The following is a 17,552-nucleotide window of genomic DNA, read 5'->3' on the forward strand; positions in this document are numbered from 1 at the left end:
TTGTTTTCTAACTTCTCTCATTTCAATACTCTGACTTCACTTATCATTCCCTCCTTCACTTCCTTTCCAACTTGGAAGTTCCCAGAGGCGACAAATAAATTTAAATCTGAAAATGGCGTGCGATTGATAAATGCCTCAGGTATCAATATCACGCGATCGAAATTAAAAATTGATCATTTTTTCATAGAGAAGTCTAATAATTATGTAAATTTTACTCAAGATCTTGAAAAGAATTTGCCGGCGAAAGAATGGTCATTCAAATCCCATTCATTCCAGAACATTGATAATTACATCTTGATTTTTAATCACATTCGCCTTCAGATTTCTTTTCGAGATGTTGTAAACTCCTATCTACTTCGAATTCTTTCGCTTCTATCTCTTTATCTTAAATGTCACCTTATGTAACCTTGGGAACCCTTCAACACGGCGAATGCGACCCTGAATCCAATGCTGCTTTTATCGCATATCCTTCCTCATTCACAAATAATTCTCCACTCTCCGCATCTCCTTTTGGATCATCATCAATGATCACACAATTGATAAAGTTACCGTACCCATTGGATGGTATCAATGATTGCCAATTCTCCCTCGAGAGCTGAGACCTGATCCTTGAGAAATTCCCCGAGACCTCCAAGAGACACCCAAGAAAGATCATCTTATCTCATTACTCCATCGTGATACTGGAATACCCTCACCAATTGCTACATGCTTCGACATGCAGTCAATATCCGTCATAAACCCTCTCCTCTGTATATCATGCACCACGTGGCTCAGATCTAACCGAAGCGCATGTTAGTTTCAAGTGAAGCCCAGGAATTGGGTCGATGAGGCTGCTGAGCTAACATGCTGCAAACAGATACGAAGTCATACGAGGGAACTTTATCATTTCACGAGTCAATGTCAACATCAGATGTACAGTCGAGACAGCATACAAGAAGCTAATCAGATCGAAACAGGTGCTTGCAGTCTGAAGTCACAATCAATCCCACTACACAATTAACATTTTGTATTTATCCATCAATGAACCATTCTAGTTACATAATTCATCCACGATGCCTATGTTTCACTGGTCTTTCATTGAACATTTTACGCAAATCTAGCTACTACCTATCAACAAGTAGATGTGTTAGTTACGTCTGATCAAGTTCCAAATACTTCTTACTTTCGTATATGCCTCCCATGAACGTGTGATTTTTTTCCCCTCTTCCCCCTTTACAAACCTCGGGTATGCTTTCGGAGGGGTGTTTTGGGAGGAAATATTGGTACGAATCGGGTTCACGTACATTTATCCGAGTCGGATTCTACACTTATTACTTACTTGCTCACTTACTTGCTTGCACTTGAGGTATAGTATCATTAAAGGATAGACAGCATAATAGAAGCATAAAAGATATAAACATTATATCATAATCATCCGAACATGAATACCATTCCATTCAATAAATCTCCAAACAACACACAATGTATCCCCAAGACACCAGCAACAGAGATTAATAGATATCCATCCACTCAGCCCCACCTACCTACCTAGCACCCACCCCATATTTTCAGAATCGCTCTCAAATTTCAGACATGCAACAATTCTTTTTTTACAATATCACGTGAACCTCATACTCTAAGATTCTGATTGGTTACGAAGATTGATTTTTTGACTATGAGGTCATCGGACAATAATCAATTGTGAAGATACTACCTAACTCCTACATCAGCAAAATAACAGGCGGGAATTGACCATCAACTGAAAGATTTCAACAACTACAATCAATCCTTTTTTTGATATAATACTAAATAATAAAAATGCTTACCATGACATCAATACAAAGAAAACTCAACTTTTCGGTTACTCTCTTCACATTTCTATATTTCATTTGAGATAAATTAATAATCAATTTATTTTAAAAAGTCCGTTGAGAGAGTATTCATTTTCCGCTGGTTTTTTCGGTTATGTAGAGGGTGGGTATCGAGAAAGAGCGTGTGGTGGATAGGGTATATACTAGGTACGTGTGAAATTTAATGTGAAATTTGGGATTGATGAGTGGAAATGAGTGATGAGGTTATATCTAACTAGGTTCTATGGGATCCGTAGAGATGGTTACTAGGGGTATCATTGGTATACCCTGGGGAAAAGGTTACTCTTAATATCGAGATGAAAGAAAGGGAGAAGATTGATTAAGATAGTCATTCGAGATATCGATATGGGGGGTATGAAGGGCTAAAGAGCTTATGATATAGTAAGTAGTGAGTATGTATCGAAAATAGTATAGAGGAAGCTTGGAGGTAGATCTCAGTTCACACAATTCCCAATTCATACTTAGAGTCGAGGTGATCCATGGATACATTCATATAATGTTAACCTGGTAGTTAACCTTATCACATGATAAGATATTTTCGGCTATGGTTAAGGAGAGCTAGATGTAGGAAGATATTCCATGGGGAGGATGGACTTGGACTCATACGAACGAGTAGAGTAGAATTGAATAGGATATTGATTGGGTATTTAAAAGTAGGTAGGTAGGTAGTTTCCGATTGAGTGAGTGGAAAATGGAGAATCCGCGTGGAAATACTCATCCGGTTGATCAATCGATATGATATCTTGCTCGATATTACATAGAATGTATCACGTATGTCGCTGCATCAATTTATCGACTCGGCTTCCTTTCCGATCCCTATGGGGGTGTGTAAGGTTTTTGTCCTGCTGCGGGTACATTTTTGAATTGTGATACCTGGAGATGGACTTCAGCTGTGGGTTGAATTGGATTAGATGTGAGATACTCTAGCTCCTTGATGAATAAATAAAAAGTACTTGGATATATCGAATGTACACGATGTGGAAATATAGATACTCATCTCTGCGAGATTGGAAGGAGGATCGATCAGAGACTCGGGAATACTGTATTGCTAGATTAAGAATTGTAAAGGTTTGGATAGTACCTAGGTAGGATAGAACAAGTTGAGAATTGAGAATGTTGTTTTTTGATTGAAATTCGATTGGAAGGTGAGTTAGGTATTTGATTTGAAAAAAAGTTGACATGTGCTGTTGGACCATGGTAACAAGAAATAAATCATAGCATTGCCATGTTATTTGACTGATTATGCTAGAGATGAATCAGCATTTTGGATTTCAAGCTCGGTGTAGATCTCGCTCATAGTATGTGTTAAAACTCAGTGAGTCGCAAATATGGTCTTCTTCATGTATGCTATAGAGTTGTATAGTCACTGTATAGAGAATGTATGTTATAAAATATCACAGTTTCTCGTAACTTTTAAAGCATATCAATCCAACAATTATACAAGATGCGAGGTGGCATTACTAGTCCAGCATTGATGGAAACATTACCTACTCACTCAGTGTAGGCAATAGTATACTATAGTGAAACTGTAGCGCGTATTAGTATATTGATATTACAGCTAGTATATATAGAAAGAAGGCTATACCACTTTTGTATATATTTATATATCTAGAGAATACTATTAATATACTGAAATACTGGAATCCAATATAAAATATATATTCCTATTCAAATTAAATAATAAAATTCTATTCCTTATTTCAAATTGAATAGGAATCCCTTATTTCTAGTTTAATTTAGATAGGAATATATATTTTATATTAGATTCCAGTATTTCAGTATATTACTAATAATATTAAATAACTAAATGATATTGAATACTTTTAGTGGTATTGAATTCTATACCATATATGTATGTATTTCGAAAAAACTCGATACGTACCACTAAACTAACCCGTATACGAAATACGGGAAATACTATTGTCTACACTGTACTCACTTGTCTCAAACGTTATCACGTACAGCCACGACTACACATCAGAAACTCAATGAGATGAGTAGAGAGGAGATTCATCATTCATAACCTAAACTAAAATAAGACGGTCTAAACAACCAAACGCTATTGTTGGGAATCTGAAGACAACGACATGTCCATGTCATATCCGTATCCACGATCCCCAGCTTTGCCAACAAGTGATTGCTTAATCCGCCAGGTAAAAAGCGATGCATGATGCCAAAGTTGACGTTACCCATGGAAGAGTAGTTATCACTTTGGCAACAATTGCTCGGAAAAGAAGTGAAAGTATTCGAAGCAGCAATGATACTGCAAAAATATCACAGCCCCGACAGAGCGGACTGGCAACATAAATTCCCCTCATTACTCACTAACAATCGTGAGATGGACGACCCTCAAGAAACCTCAGCATCACGTCAACAATCTGCTTGACCCTAAGCTTATGTTCCTTCGTCTGCACATCCACCAACTTCAACATCTCAAACCCATCTCTCATACCGACTTTCTTCTTATCTTCACCCAAGCCACGCGATCGCTTGTATGCCATTGCTTCCGGTTGCGCCTCGACCCAATCTCTTATCATCCAGGTCTTGTAAATCGACCAGACTTGGTAGTGGCGAGTATACTCTTCTTTATCATTAAGCCAATGATATTCGCGATCCATGTGGCAATCGGACTTCCAGCGAAAGATAGTGTGTTTGAGAAATCGAATGGTGGCAGGATACCATTCCTCGCCCATTCGGTATGGATTCGGGATAAACCAGTTGAGACCGCGAGGAATGATATAGCGATCATGACGGATATTCTGGTAGATGCAGTAGAATTCCATGAAACAGTTACGTCGATATTGGGCCATTCTTTCTGTGAGCCTTTGATCTTTCTCGCCTCCTGCATGGGGATATGCGGCAAAACTGACATATACACTGATGGACGCGGTGTCAGAGATTGCCAATTTGCCATCCAATAATTGGCAGGGCAAAGGACGGTATGTCGGGAGCATCCACTTGACCAAGAGATCTCCGAGTCGGTAGGGGACGTAGGCTTTTCTCTGATTAAATGTATTGGGGGATTGAACGAGCAGGGGAATCTTGCCACTGAAGATTGAGCGGAAGATGGCCCAGTGGGTACGGCAGGTTAGGCCGAAGCAGACGGCGGTGCATAAGTCGCTTTCGAAAGTTTGATGCTCGGAAATGAGACATCGGAGGATGAGACGGGTGATTTCGGTGGGGAAATCAAATTTGACGGCTAGGAATGGGGAGGTTGTTAGCTGAAGCTCGTTTTTGTTGGAAATTAACTGTGAGATAAGTTGATGCTGAAAGGTTGAGATGAAAGATTGATCAGATTTTGACGCAGTGATAATTGAGAAGGCTCAGCACATGATATCGGAGTGAGAACAGAACATGTACATGAATAGACGGCACTATGTTTCCTGATTAAAGTAATTACCGTAGACCAGGCACATACGATGCGCTCTGTGCTCTGATGCTTAAAACTGGAGAACTGCCGTAGGATCTTGTGAAAAGATAGCAGTATAGATAGCGGAAGTGTTTGGGCAGTTGACAAGGAAAACCCAAAATTGAAACAGAGCAACAGTTATGAAATGATAAAGTCTTACCTCTTCTCTTAGCAGTATTATATCTCCTCTTACGAGCAGGTTGAGAGCTTCTTCCATCTTTCTCCGCCTTTGTGTCTTCTGCAGATCTCTTCTTAGCTGTGAGATATTAGCAAATCTTTAGTCAACGTAAATCCGCGTTCAAATAAAAAAGACAGGAGGAGAAGAAAAAAGAGAACAGAAGAGCAGCAGTCACATACACTTAAGTTGGCTTGGGCTAGCGCTAGGAGCCTTTCTAACCTTGTCAACGGTCATTTCCACTGCAATCTCCCGAGGGTGCATCAAATGCTGGCGGTGGACCTCAGCTCCTTCGAACTGATTGGGGTTCGCAGTAAGTCTGTCTCGAACTTCAAAAGGCACTTGGCTGGCAGTTGCAGCGCCATTACCTCTTTCAGAAGCGGGGCGAAGAGGTCGGCCGGTGTTATATGTTGTGGTAATAGTTGTTGGGATATTGGGTGCTGGGGTGCTGACTATGGTCGGTGCCAAAGTTTGCAAGATATAGGTGTCTGACCTGAGTTTATTTGGCTCCAAAAACTGAGGCTGCTTTGACTTGGGAGTTGGGGGACGCCTAGGAGGCATCTTGATTGTTGAGATTGTATTTGTGCTGCAGGTATTTGCTCTTTGCGTGTATCGAAGGTGGATGTAAGAGATGTTGAAGGAAAGGACAGAGAGCCCTTTGTGGTGTGTTGGAGGGTAGGATTTTGGCGGCGGGGAACCTGCGAGTGCGTTAAATGATTCAAGAGCCGACTTATTTCAAAAACAAGATTCCTTGCAGATATTAGAATGTTCCAACTGTGAATGGTTAGTGGTGATTTCATAGAATACTCGCTTAATCTGCTCTCATTGGTTTATTCAAATCTCTACATTGACGTCTAAACGTGATCTAATCAACAGGAATAGATACTAAAATGATTTTTGATTGGTCTCTTATTTTATAGAACATATTATTGATTTATTGTAATTTGTAAAGCCAGCCAGGCCAATAAATTAGGTCACGTCATGTTTACTCCATAAAATTAGGAAAGCACTTTATGGTATCACTGATTTGACAGCAAGAGAAAGATTACATGTAAGTCTCACAAGTCAGAGGTCTACTTTAGTGTGTAAAAGTATCAGCTGGATTCGATAAGATACTTCACGAGACTATGAGTGTGTAAAACGCAGTGCAAATGCACCTGATAGTAGAAATCGACGGATGATGTTAAAGGTAGTTGGTAATCTTGTATTCCATGCTAATTGCCATCCAGCCAACTATCAACCTTCTGCAGTCTCTTGCCCTAATACTGTGAATAGATGCATAGTAGAACCGGGTCTGTTCTGGTAACTAACTCTCGTCATATCTACAGCCTCCCATACATCACCCAGTCCAAAGGGGCTTGGGATATTGACCTTCATTGCTTGATACATTATGAAATGATATAATCTATCCTCAAGAATCTCTTCTTCGATACTTTCTTCATTCAATTCTCCATATACAGCACAGGATAGATAAGAAGGGATGAGCAAAGAAGTTGGAGGACGATATTTGGGGCCCATCCACTCCTTTGATAAGATGAGTTGCTGGCGTTGAGAAGGATTAAGACTACTCCTGACAATTACCGGTCCTTTCAAGAAACGGGGCCAGCAACGGTTAAAACTAACGTGTTTGAAAGTGTATTCATTCCTATTACTTTCGTCATCGACAGAGTTTGACTCAGCTTGCTCGCAATACGGATTGAACAATGGGATTTGGTCGTATTTGAAATCGATAATACTGGGAATCTGGTCCATATGTTCTTTGAAATAGCTTGTATGGTCCAGGTTACGAAGTATTGCCCAGTTTCTGCGGGAAGTCAAGCCGAAACAAAGGGCTGAGAAGATATCAGGGAATTCTTGTTCAAGAAAAGTGTTCAATATCCTGTTGATGATTTCGGTAGGTGCGCCTTCAACGATAGATAGTTCTGTTGTCGCACATTCTTGTATCTGGGTTTTCGCTGTAACTGTTGAACCATTACTCGATCCTGTGTTGAGTAACTCGCATTAGTAATGTTTCAGCAGCCTACGTTTGATTTTATCTTACCCTCTTCGTCAACAGCTGCTTCTCCCGAAACAAGATTGTTTTCCAATTGCTCACTTGATAGCCTTGACTTTTTTCTCTGGCGAAAGTCCGGATAAGTCAAGGTATAGAATTGAACAATTTGAGCTTTGTATCTTGCATCTAAATGAAATAAATTAGTTTTATTGACAATGGAAAGAAACAAAAGTTACAACTCCAAGGAATTCAAGGACTTTACCTGTTCGCTTCCGTTTCAAGCGCGAGACAGTAGTATTCATCATTATTAACTGTATGTTTTGAATAATTGGTATCAAGCTAGAAAATAGCGTTGGTAAGCATCAATGCATCTACCATCAGTAACAAAGTTGGTGGCTTTATAGTCCTGATCACATTGCTGTACAAGCAAACCGAAAAATGTTCTCGGGTGGCCTCGGCCCAAAGAGTTCTCCCCTCATTGCCGAGATAATCCCAGGAGGCTCATAGATGTATTCAGTTTCTCGAAGTGAATGTTAAATCAAAGATGAAATTTCTTTTTGGAATGACAAGGCTTTCAATGCCAATAGTGTAAGCCTTTCATTCAATTGTACCCAGAAAGGGTTAGGAAGTAGGCAAAATAATGGTTATCTCTGCGTCCTGCTTCATCTCTTCAGCCCTGTACCAGCTATACTCAACATCAACCACTTAAAATAGTAATACAACATTGGAAATTGAGACCATGTCCTCTTCAAATGGAAAGGAGGTTGAGCTAGGCAGTACTCCAGAGAACCAGTGGGAATATGATATCGTATCAACAGCACACCCCAAGGTTCAGTCCCGCGTTGAGAAATGGTTTAGCCAAATTGAGGACCAGCAATTACAACAGATCGAAAGTAAGCTACTGCCTTTTTTGAATGAGATGATCAGATCAACGTACTACTGCAGTCCAATACTAGACTTATCACTGACCCGTGTATCTGCAGATCCACGGATCCCCGCCGAAATCATCTTCCAAATCATCGAATTACTTCTTGACAGTCGTGATAAATGTACAGCAGTCTGTATCGCCATTACAGGTCGTGCTTACTATCGATTCTTCCGCTCACTTCACCCAGAAGGAGTATCACTCATTTCAAAACCACCATACCCATTTAGCCAGATAGATTTTCCACATACGCTCGCAAAACTTCTACACGATTCTTTGGTTCCAGAGTACCGATTCTCAAAAAAGCTCGACCAGTTTCTTCTTTGCTCTGTCTATGGAGATGAAGCCGGCACTCCCGCAGAGTGTGATCTAATCCAGCGAACAAAAGATTATTGCAGCATTATATCAAGACAAGGACGCACAGTCGGAGAAGCTATCTTGCCAAATCCATTTGGAATGGGGACCGATTGGTATCTTGCAGCAGTTCGCCAATTTGTCAAACATGTTGAAGAAGCCGTTCCAGATTTATCCACAGTCGGTAGCAATCTCATGCAATATTTACCCGTCGTAATGCCCGGAATCTCAATGATTGGACTAACAATGAGTACATTCACATCGACGGGACTTCCAATTCGTTTAGTCAATATGGCTTCGCCTTCGGAGATAAGACCATGGCTACACGGAATACCATACCCGGGAGTGACTTCGACCGGAAACATATTGCCAGGACAATCGATGCTCGGTCAAACACCCGATCAAGATCAAATTCGAGAAAACTTGAGAATGACCAATCTTGCGGTGAAAGACCAGTATGCAAGAGTTACAGGAATGCAAAAGACTGGTCTTTGGCATTTTATGGGGAAGTACGTTAGCACACGGATTCAAGATCATGGTTCAAGTGGTAATGTGCTCAACACAACTAGGCGTATGTGTTTTTGGGAGGCAATACTTCAAGCTTCAAAGCAAGATTGGGAACAGTACTTTCTTCTTCTTGCTAACGGAGTTGAGGTCCATCCAAGTAATGAATAAGCTGGGTTGTGGCTAAGAAGATGCGAACTTAGAGTGTATGGTTGGGATGTATGGGAGAAAAGCTTTTCGATCTTTGAGGTGGTGATATACCATCCTCCGGGCTTTGTATTCGAAGGTTAGTTCTACCGGAGACATTTATCTGATCTGAGGAAAGGAATGAACTTTTCAGACTATCTTTTGGAGGTCGGTGCGGCTAGGAATGCTCAAAGATTCAAAGCAACTAGTTCTAATTGAGAGAATTCGAGATAGGAATTAGCAATGAATCGTAGTTTCAGCAGAAATACAAGTAAACGTGAGATTCTAACTCATCAATCTGCTGGTTCACAATTAATGATATTTCGCTTGAATTTCCAGTCCTTTCAAGCACACTAGTTTCTCGAATCCACTTGATCGATCTCCATTAATGCACTCTAGATTCGAAAAGAATTTGCAACTGTGAGATGTAAAGAGCGTAGCAGGTCTAATAAGCCCATTTTCATTGTTATGAGTCTCAAGATACCACCAACTGAAACACATGATCACTCACGAGCGACGGTGATAAATTCCACTCAACCTAATAGTCAGCTCTCAAGCGACCGACTATTACGTGGTTATTTATACGCAAGTCCCCAGGCACAAAACTCACAGCAGCAACACGGCTGTACAAACCTCGATAAAGTGAATCGTCTCACTACTATCCATAAATTCAACGTGATTAAAAGTATTAGATACGCCGTACTGAGCATTCGATACGGCATTGACCTCAATCAAAAACTACTTAAAGATCTCAAACCCCACTCAACGTTCTTCAAAATCCACATCAACTTCCTAGACTTCTTCAACAAGAGCAAAATTTACACTTCGCAACATATATTTACTCTTTACGGTAATTGCAGATACTCTTCGAAAAACGATAGAAAACGATGGAGAAATACTCAGAACGCAAAATGATTCTGTTGGTATCAACTTGGTTGATATAAGTGTAAAGTACTTTAGTCTATTATAGTTGTATTTATTCTTAATTATTATTATTTATGGGAAACTAGTACTTTATATAGGGTAGTGCTAATGCGATATTAGTTAATATAATATTTTCTTTGATTATATAATCAATATTCTGATATTAATAATTTTCTAAAAATGAATATGATTATATGCTTTAGTTTATAATTCATTCCTTTAAATATAATATTCTTTTTTTATTTAATATATTTTCTTAATAACTATTTTGTTAATATCAATTAAGTTTTTTAATATTTGATATATGTTATTTTTGATTATAGCGTTTATAGAGTTCGATTTTCTATCAATTCATTTAATTTCTATAATCTCTCTATTCTTGTATTATTATTTTAAAACTATAATATTGATTAGAAATCGCTTTTCTGTATTTATACTGAATTTAATTAATAGATTATATAATAACTTTGAGTTTATATAGAATATAAGTAATATTAGCTTTTTAGATTTGAGAATAGTATTAATAATACTTTTAATAATTGTTTTGATATTAAAGTCTAGAATTAATATATATAACTTAAAAGCTAGTATATTCCTAGTGATTTTTTTGTATTTAATTAATATTTAATAAATAATATTAGTATTATTATATTTATTTATTAGATATATAATATAATCAATTTGTGATAATAAATTAGTATTATTGGTGAAGGATATATCTATAAATATAATTAATTGAATAAAATCCATATTTAGAGATATAAATATAAATTCTTTCATTAGATTATTCATTTGCTATTAATAATCTTATTAAGTTTAATTATATTTTCCTCTTTTGGATTGATTATTTGAATAATAATAAAGAAATGATATAATATCTCTAATTAATATATAATTATAATATATATTCCTTTTATATATTAAATGATATATTGATTTTTTAAAATAATATTTTTTCGAACTTTTCCTTTTATATTATATATATCAATGTTTTCTAATATCATTATTCTAATATTATTATATTGTTTTTTTTAATTTAAATAGATTTTATTATCTTTGAAAGTAATTAAATCATTATTGAATTTAAGTGAATGATTCTTAGTGAGTTATTCTTTGTTTTTAGCTATAAAATAAGCTTTATTTAATTATTCTTATTTTAAATGTACAAATCTTTTATTTGTAATTATAAGAATATTATTTATTTGAAATTCTATAATATTAATATTATTATTAGAATAGAATAAATAGGAATTATATATAGATTATGTTATATTTAGTTTATTTTTATAATAATTATAATAAATTTCAAACTAATGGTTTTTTACTTTAGGAATATTATATAAGAATTTAATAATATATAACGTAGTTTAACACCGAGTGGCCCATATCACCGAGTGGCCCACTTTCACCTCAATTTACACTTTCAAACTTATATTATTCAACAATAATTGAATCAATTGATTGAAATTATTAAAAATCTAATAATCTAGGATCTATTATATTATTTTGATAGATTCTTATATTATATCCTATTTTCCATATTTACATAATATTGATTAGAAAATGCTTTTTTATTAGAATTCCTTTTTTTTTGATATTATCTTATTTAAATCTAAATATTAATTTTTTATTGAGATATATATTAAGAGTCTTTTATTTAATAAGCATTTTTCCTTAATATAATTAAGTTTTTTTGTGTATTAATATTTGCTTAATACTTTATTTGCTGTTTGAATGTATAATTTTTATATTTAAAAATATATTTTTTAAGCTAATCTTTTTATACCCTTAACTAAAGCTAATTAATTTCGAATATAAATAAAAAAGCTTAATTAATAATAAATTATTCGAGATTTAATTAATATTAATTGAAAAAGAGTTTTAATTAGATTATAAAAAGTTTGAGAGATTTATTGATTTAAATTAAAAAAAGAAGGGGTAGATATACAAATTCGAATATCTAATTTTGAGAATATAGCTTTAGAATTAAATAGAATTAAATCTATTCCTTGAAATCCTGTTTTTATTCTGAAAGGTAATTGATTCTTAATATACAGTTTTGAAAACTATAAAGAATTTAATCTTCAAAATATAATTATAATATATCTTAATAAATTTATCAATTTGAATACCATATAAATATTTCAGATTATCAAAAAATTAATATTAAATGATTAAGTTAAATGATTTGAATATAGTAGTAAATTTAGATATATAATATTATTCGCTTTAATAATATCTTAACAACTATTGAGTTATGTTTTTATATTTATTTAATGTAACATTCATTTTACCTCTTTTCAATCTTAATCTATATTTATTGAAATAGTATCAATTCATTCTAATCATTTTCAGGAATTTGTTCATTTATTAGATAGTAGATTTAATAAGTCCTTCTACAGGAAGACTGGTTTTAGTAAACGAATTAAAGAGATGAACCGTCCCCTAAACCATTAGAAATAAGAGAATAGTGTTCATTTTTAGCATTTCCATATATTATTGCTATAGCCTATTCCGTGATTGCCTAAGTAAACTACTTTTACTTCACATATCTCTTAATACTAAGAAACATTATTGTTATATATATAATCCCTTTATAAAGTGTTGTTTTATTGAAATTAAGAAATTGCTATCCAAAATGCTATATTTCGCTTATATATTCATAATTAATTGAAACTATTTTTTAATAAGCTTAGAATCTTTATAGAAAGCTCTTTGAAAATTATAAATATAATTAAAACATATCTTTAATTCAATTTAATATTTTACAAATTAATATACCCAAAGCTTTCCAATACATTTCGTATTCCTCAATTTAAGAATATAATTTACTATATCTTCTATATTCTTTAATTTAAATAAAAATCCTCTTGAATTTATATTAAATATATATTAAATAATTACTTTTTTTTCTAATTCTATAATTTTATAATTATTAGTTCGAATTTCTATATAAAAAAATAAATCTTTCATTTTATATTAAAAAATTATATAAAGAATATTATAGAATATAATAGTTTTTTGAATATTTAGTTTTTTATCTTTATAAATAATTTCAATAATAAGGAGTATATAAGCTTTTTGATTATTCGAATTTATTATAGATTATTAATAAAATATATGTTGAAAGAAAAAGATATAAATTGAGATGAAAGTGGGCTACTTGGTGATATGAGCCACTCGGTGTTAAACTACGTTAGAATATATTCATTTTTGAATCTAATCTTTTTCAATATTTTTATATAAATCGATTTATTTAATATTATAATTAATTAGATATATATCTATATAATATCTTATAAATAGATTTGAATATATTTATTTAATATTTATAAACTAGTAACAAATATAAGAACAATATATTAATTGATATATTGAATAATTAGTAATTATATTAAAATAATAGTTTTATTTTTATTTTGATATACTTAAATTATTAATTGTAATTTGGTTTATATTTTATTAATATTTTTATTTTTTATTTTATTAATAAATTGTAATTTGAATAATCTTGTTCTAAATAATATACTAACTTTTAAAATAATTTTAAAGATTTCATTTTTTATTAATTTATTAATTTCCTTATATTGGGATTCTATATATTTTATAGATATATTTTCTTATAAGAATATAATCAATTGTAATTAATTAATATCAATATTTATTATATTGATTATATTAATTAAATTACTTTTTATATATTAATGTAATTATATATTTGATTATATTATTAGTAATAATATTTGAGATTGTAATATCTTTATTTGTGATATATTAATTACTATAGTATCATTATTATTATTATTTGTATTTCTATTATTTTCTTTAATTTCTTCTGATTTTATATAAAAAAGTTATATAAATATAAAACGGAATTTAATTAATTTATTAAAAAGCTTTATCTTCTATATCTCTTTATCTATTTTAATTAGAAAGTATAATTTAGTTTATTTATTTAATATATTATCTTCTTTGCTTTTTTTTTATATTAAAATCTTAGAATTCAAAAGCAGAGTAAAAATTAATATTATAGATAATCTATTTCTTAATTTTAATATCTTTGTAATCTATTTCTTAATATAAATATAATATACTTTTACTATAGTTTTCTTTATAGTTTTTATATATTAAATAATTATTATAGTTGATGGGTTAATATTACTCAATTTAGAATATATTCTATAAACTAATAGTATAGGAATAAGTCTATTTGGTTCTATTATATTATTTATAGCTTTTATTATTATTTATAAAATTATTATTTTAGTCAGATTGTTATTCTCAAGCTTTTTAATTACAATCTTATATATATGGTGTAAAGAGTAATAATATCTCTTTATAATATTTATAGAATTGTATATTTCAATTAGTATGCTTTTGATAGTAATTGATATAAATTTAGTATTTTGGACAAACTCTTTATTTATAAAATTCTTTTCTGTATTGTAAATAATATAATTTGGTAACCCAATATATATATTAATTTAGTATTCCCTAAGTATATCAAATATATATTTAGTGGATATATTATTAAGAAATCAAATTATTTAATAATATATTATCTTATTAATAATATACAGAATTGATTTGCTTATAATGTATATAATATTGATGTATATAGTATAATTAAATTCAATATCCTTTAATAAAATGAATCTGAAACATTCTGATAATTTGCTATATATTTGATAATATTTATAATATTTAATGAAATATTTAATAATATTATTATTCTTGTTATAGTCTATTTGTTATAATATTTGATGAAAGTATTGTGCTAATAGGTAATTGAATTATTAATATAAATATTGTAGTTTAATAATAGTTAAATAACAATTATTCTAGTAGATTAACTTTTAAATAAATTGATTTATATTCACTTTTTATATTAAAAATGTATAATTATATTTTCTAATAATAGAGTATTAATTGTTTAGTATAATAAACTAATTAATAATATTATTATAAAATACTTTAAAATAATCTATATTCTTAAGGCTCAATAAAAATGAAATATTGATATTCACAATATAGAAATCAATATTTTCAAATAATATAATAATATAGAATAATTCTATTGATATTATAATTCCCTTTTCAAAGTATATATTTATAATATCTATTATTTGTAGATTATATGTAATTAAGCAGATTTGCTTTTATGTATAATATTATTTGATTTCAATTATAGACTTTTCTGTATATATTATATTTATATATATATTATAGAATTCCTTATTTATATAGTTTGTATAAAAGATATTTATTATATTCTCTATTAATAAAATAATTTTAATTAAATTCCTAGTTATTATATATAGTATTATATTAATTGATAATTAATTAAATACTTCCTAATTATTAATAGACTTAAAGTTTACAAAAAATACTTTGTTTATATTATCTTCAATATTAAGATCTATAAAAAATAGATCTATTTCGATTTCTAAATTAAATTCTACATTAATAACTTCTTTCTTATATTTGATTATTTATTGATTATAATATTTATTAAATATATTATTATTATCACTCTTAATCTTCTTTTTATATTCACATTTTTATTTGTTTTATTTCTTTTTAGAATACTTTATAAATTGATATCCTTTTTTCTTATATATTCAATATTGATTATATTAATTTAAGAAATTAGAATATTATAACTTATTATAAAAATTGTTTCTAAAATTATTATTCTAAAATTACTATTTCTAGAATCTCTAAAATCATTTCGATTATTATTATTATTATTATAAAATCTTTTATTAATAAATAATACTATATCTTCCTTATTTTTATATAATTTTTCCTATATATTAATAAATTATTATAATTAATTAATCAAATCAAATACTTCTTTTTTGAAATCAAAACAAGTTAGATTATATATCTCTATATTCTTATATATAAATATAAACTTATTATATAGATAAAACATCTATTGTATAATAGAATCAAATCGATATTATAGTATATATAATTGCTTGATTATAATAATAAAATATTTATTAAGTGATTTATTTTTATTCTCCTTTTTAATTAATTTGAGAATAATATTATTCCATTTAGATAATATATTACATTAATATTTATTTCCCTCAAAATTATTTTATATATAAATATATAATTCTTTAAAGATAAATAGTAGTGATTTATAATTGATATAAAAGAATTCAAATATATTATCTTTAAATATAATAAAGAATGTTTTATATTATATATTTATTAATATCTTTATACATCATATAATTTCATAGAATATCGAAAGTTTGAAATCGAAATTATTATTATCTCTATTATATTTCTTCTTGTTGATATAGAATTTTGATAAATTGACAAAAAATTGTATATTGAAATACTTTGATTTCTTATCCCATAATAATCTATTGCCTTTATAACTAATATTATCATCATTATCTCCATTATTATTAGAATCCCCTTCTCTACTATACATATTATTATTATTATCGTTTTCCTCCTTATATTTGAAATTGTTTTTAATGAAATTACAAACAATTCCGGATTTGAATTTGGGTTTTTTGATATTAGAATCTTTTAAAACTTTTTAAATTTATTCTTTTGTTTATATATTAATAATAGATTTACAGGATTATTCATATAAGATTATAGATACCTTTACATATATTTTTGATATATACACTTCTTATATATATAATATTATATATAATTTTTGTATATCAATTTAATGGATTTTTACAAATTGAATAATTATGAATATTTTGAAATCATTATAAAAAATCTCTATTAGCTTATTATTATTGATATTCTTATAATTGTATTATTTACACTTGAATTTAATATAGATAATAAACATCTTAATATCAAATACAATAGATTCATTATTATTTTGTTATTCCTTAATTATATCTAATTATTCTTTATATTCTTTCTTTTCTTTCTTTATATATATATTCTTATTAATAATACTCTTAATAGGAATTACAATGTTATCATTATTTGATATAATAGAATATATATATATAAATATTTTGAAGGTTTGTTATAAATATAAATATATATAAAGAGTGTTTTTATAAGTATATAATAATAAAGATTATTGTTTTACCTAATATAATATACAATACAAAAATGAATACATAATAAACACAAGATTGATTTATTATACTTAACAAAACTAATCTTTTTGAATATATTTTTCCAATATAATTATTTGAAATATATTCTTTAATACTATAATAAAAGATAACATA

The 17,552-nt window shown here is 30.1% G+C and overlaps 3 protein-coding genes across 3 annotated transcripts; 1 reads left to right on the top strand and 2 right to left on the bottom strand.

Annotated features, from left to right (window-relative positions):
- Nucleotides 1-4,174: 4,174 nt before the first annotated feature.
- On the bottom strand, nucleotides 4,175-5,995 carry EAE97_008044 (uncharacterized protein; the record flags this gene model as incomplete). Its single annotated transcript, XM_038878558.1, has 3 exons — nucleotides 4,175-5,049; nucleotides 5,420-5,515; nucleotides 5,617-5,995. The coding sequence occupies 3 exons, from the start codon at nucleotides 5,993-5,995 to the stop codon at nucleotides 4,175-4,177; spliced, it is 1,350 nt and encodes a 449-aa protein (XP_038730808.1).
- Nucleotides 5,996-6,670: 675 nt separating this feature from the next.
- On the bottom strand, nucleotides 6,671-7,732 carry EAE97_008045 (uncharacterized protein; the record flags this gene model as incomplete). The annotated part of the gene is made up of 3 exons (XM_038878559.1): nucleotides 6,671-7,416; nucleotides 7,476-7,613; nucleotides 7,690-7,732. 3 exons carry the CDS (start codon nucleotides 7,730-7,732, stop codon nucleotides 6,671-6,673), a joined length of 927 nt encoding a protein of 308 aa, XP_038730809.1.
- Nucleotides 7,733-8,166: 434 nt separating this feature from the next.
- On the top strand, nucleotides 8,167-9,381 carry EAE97_008046 (uncharacterized protein; the record flags this gene model as incomplete). Its single annotated transcript, XM_038878560.1, has 2 exons — nucleotides 8,167-8,320; nucleotides 8,411-9,381. 2 exons carry the CDS (start codon nucleotides 8,167-8,169, stop codon nucleotides 9,379-9,381), a joined length of 1,125 nt encoding a protein of 374 aa, XP_038730810.1.
- Nucleotides 9,382-17,552: the final 8,171 nt, after the last annotated feature.

The sequence above is a fragment of the Botrytis byssoidea genome (genome assembly GCF_014898295.1).
Source record: "Botrytis byssoidea strain MUCL 94 chromosome Unknown BBYS_016, whole genome shotgun sequence".
NCBI lineage: Eukaryota > Fungi > Ascomycota > Leotiomycetes > Helotiales > Sclerotiniaceae > Botrytis > Botrytis byssoidea.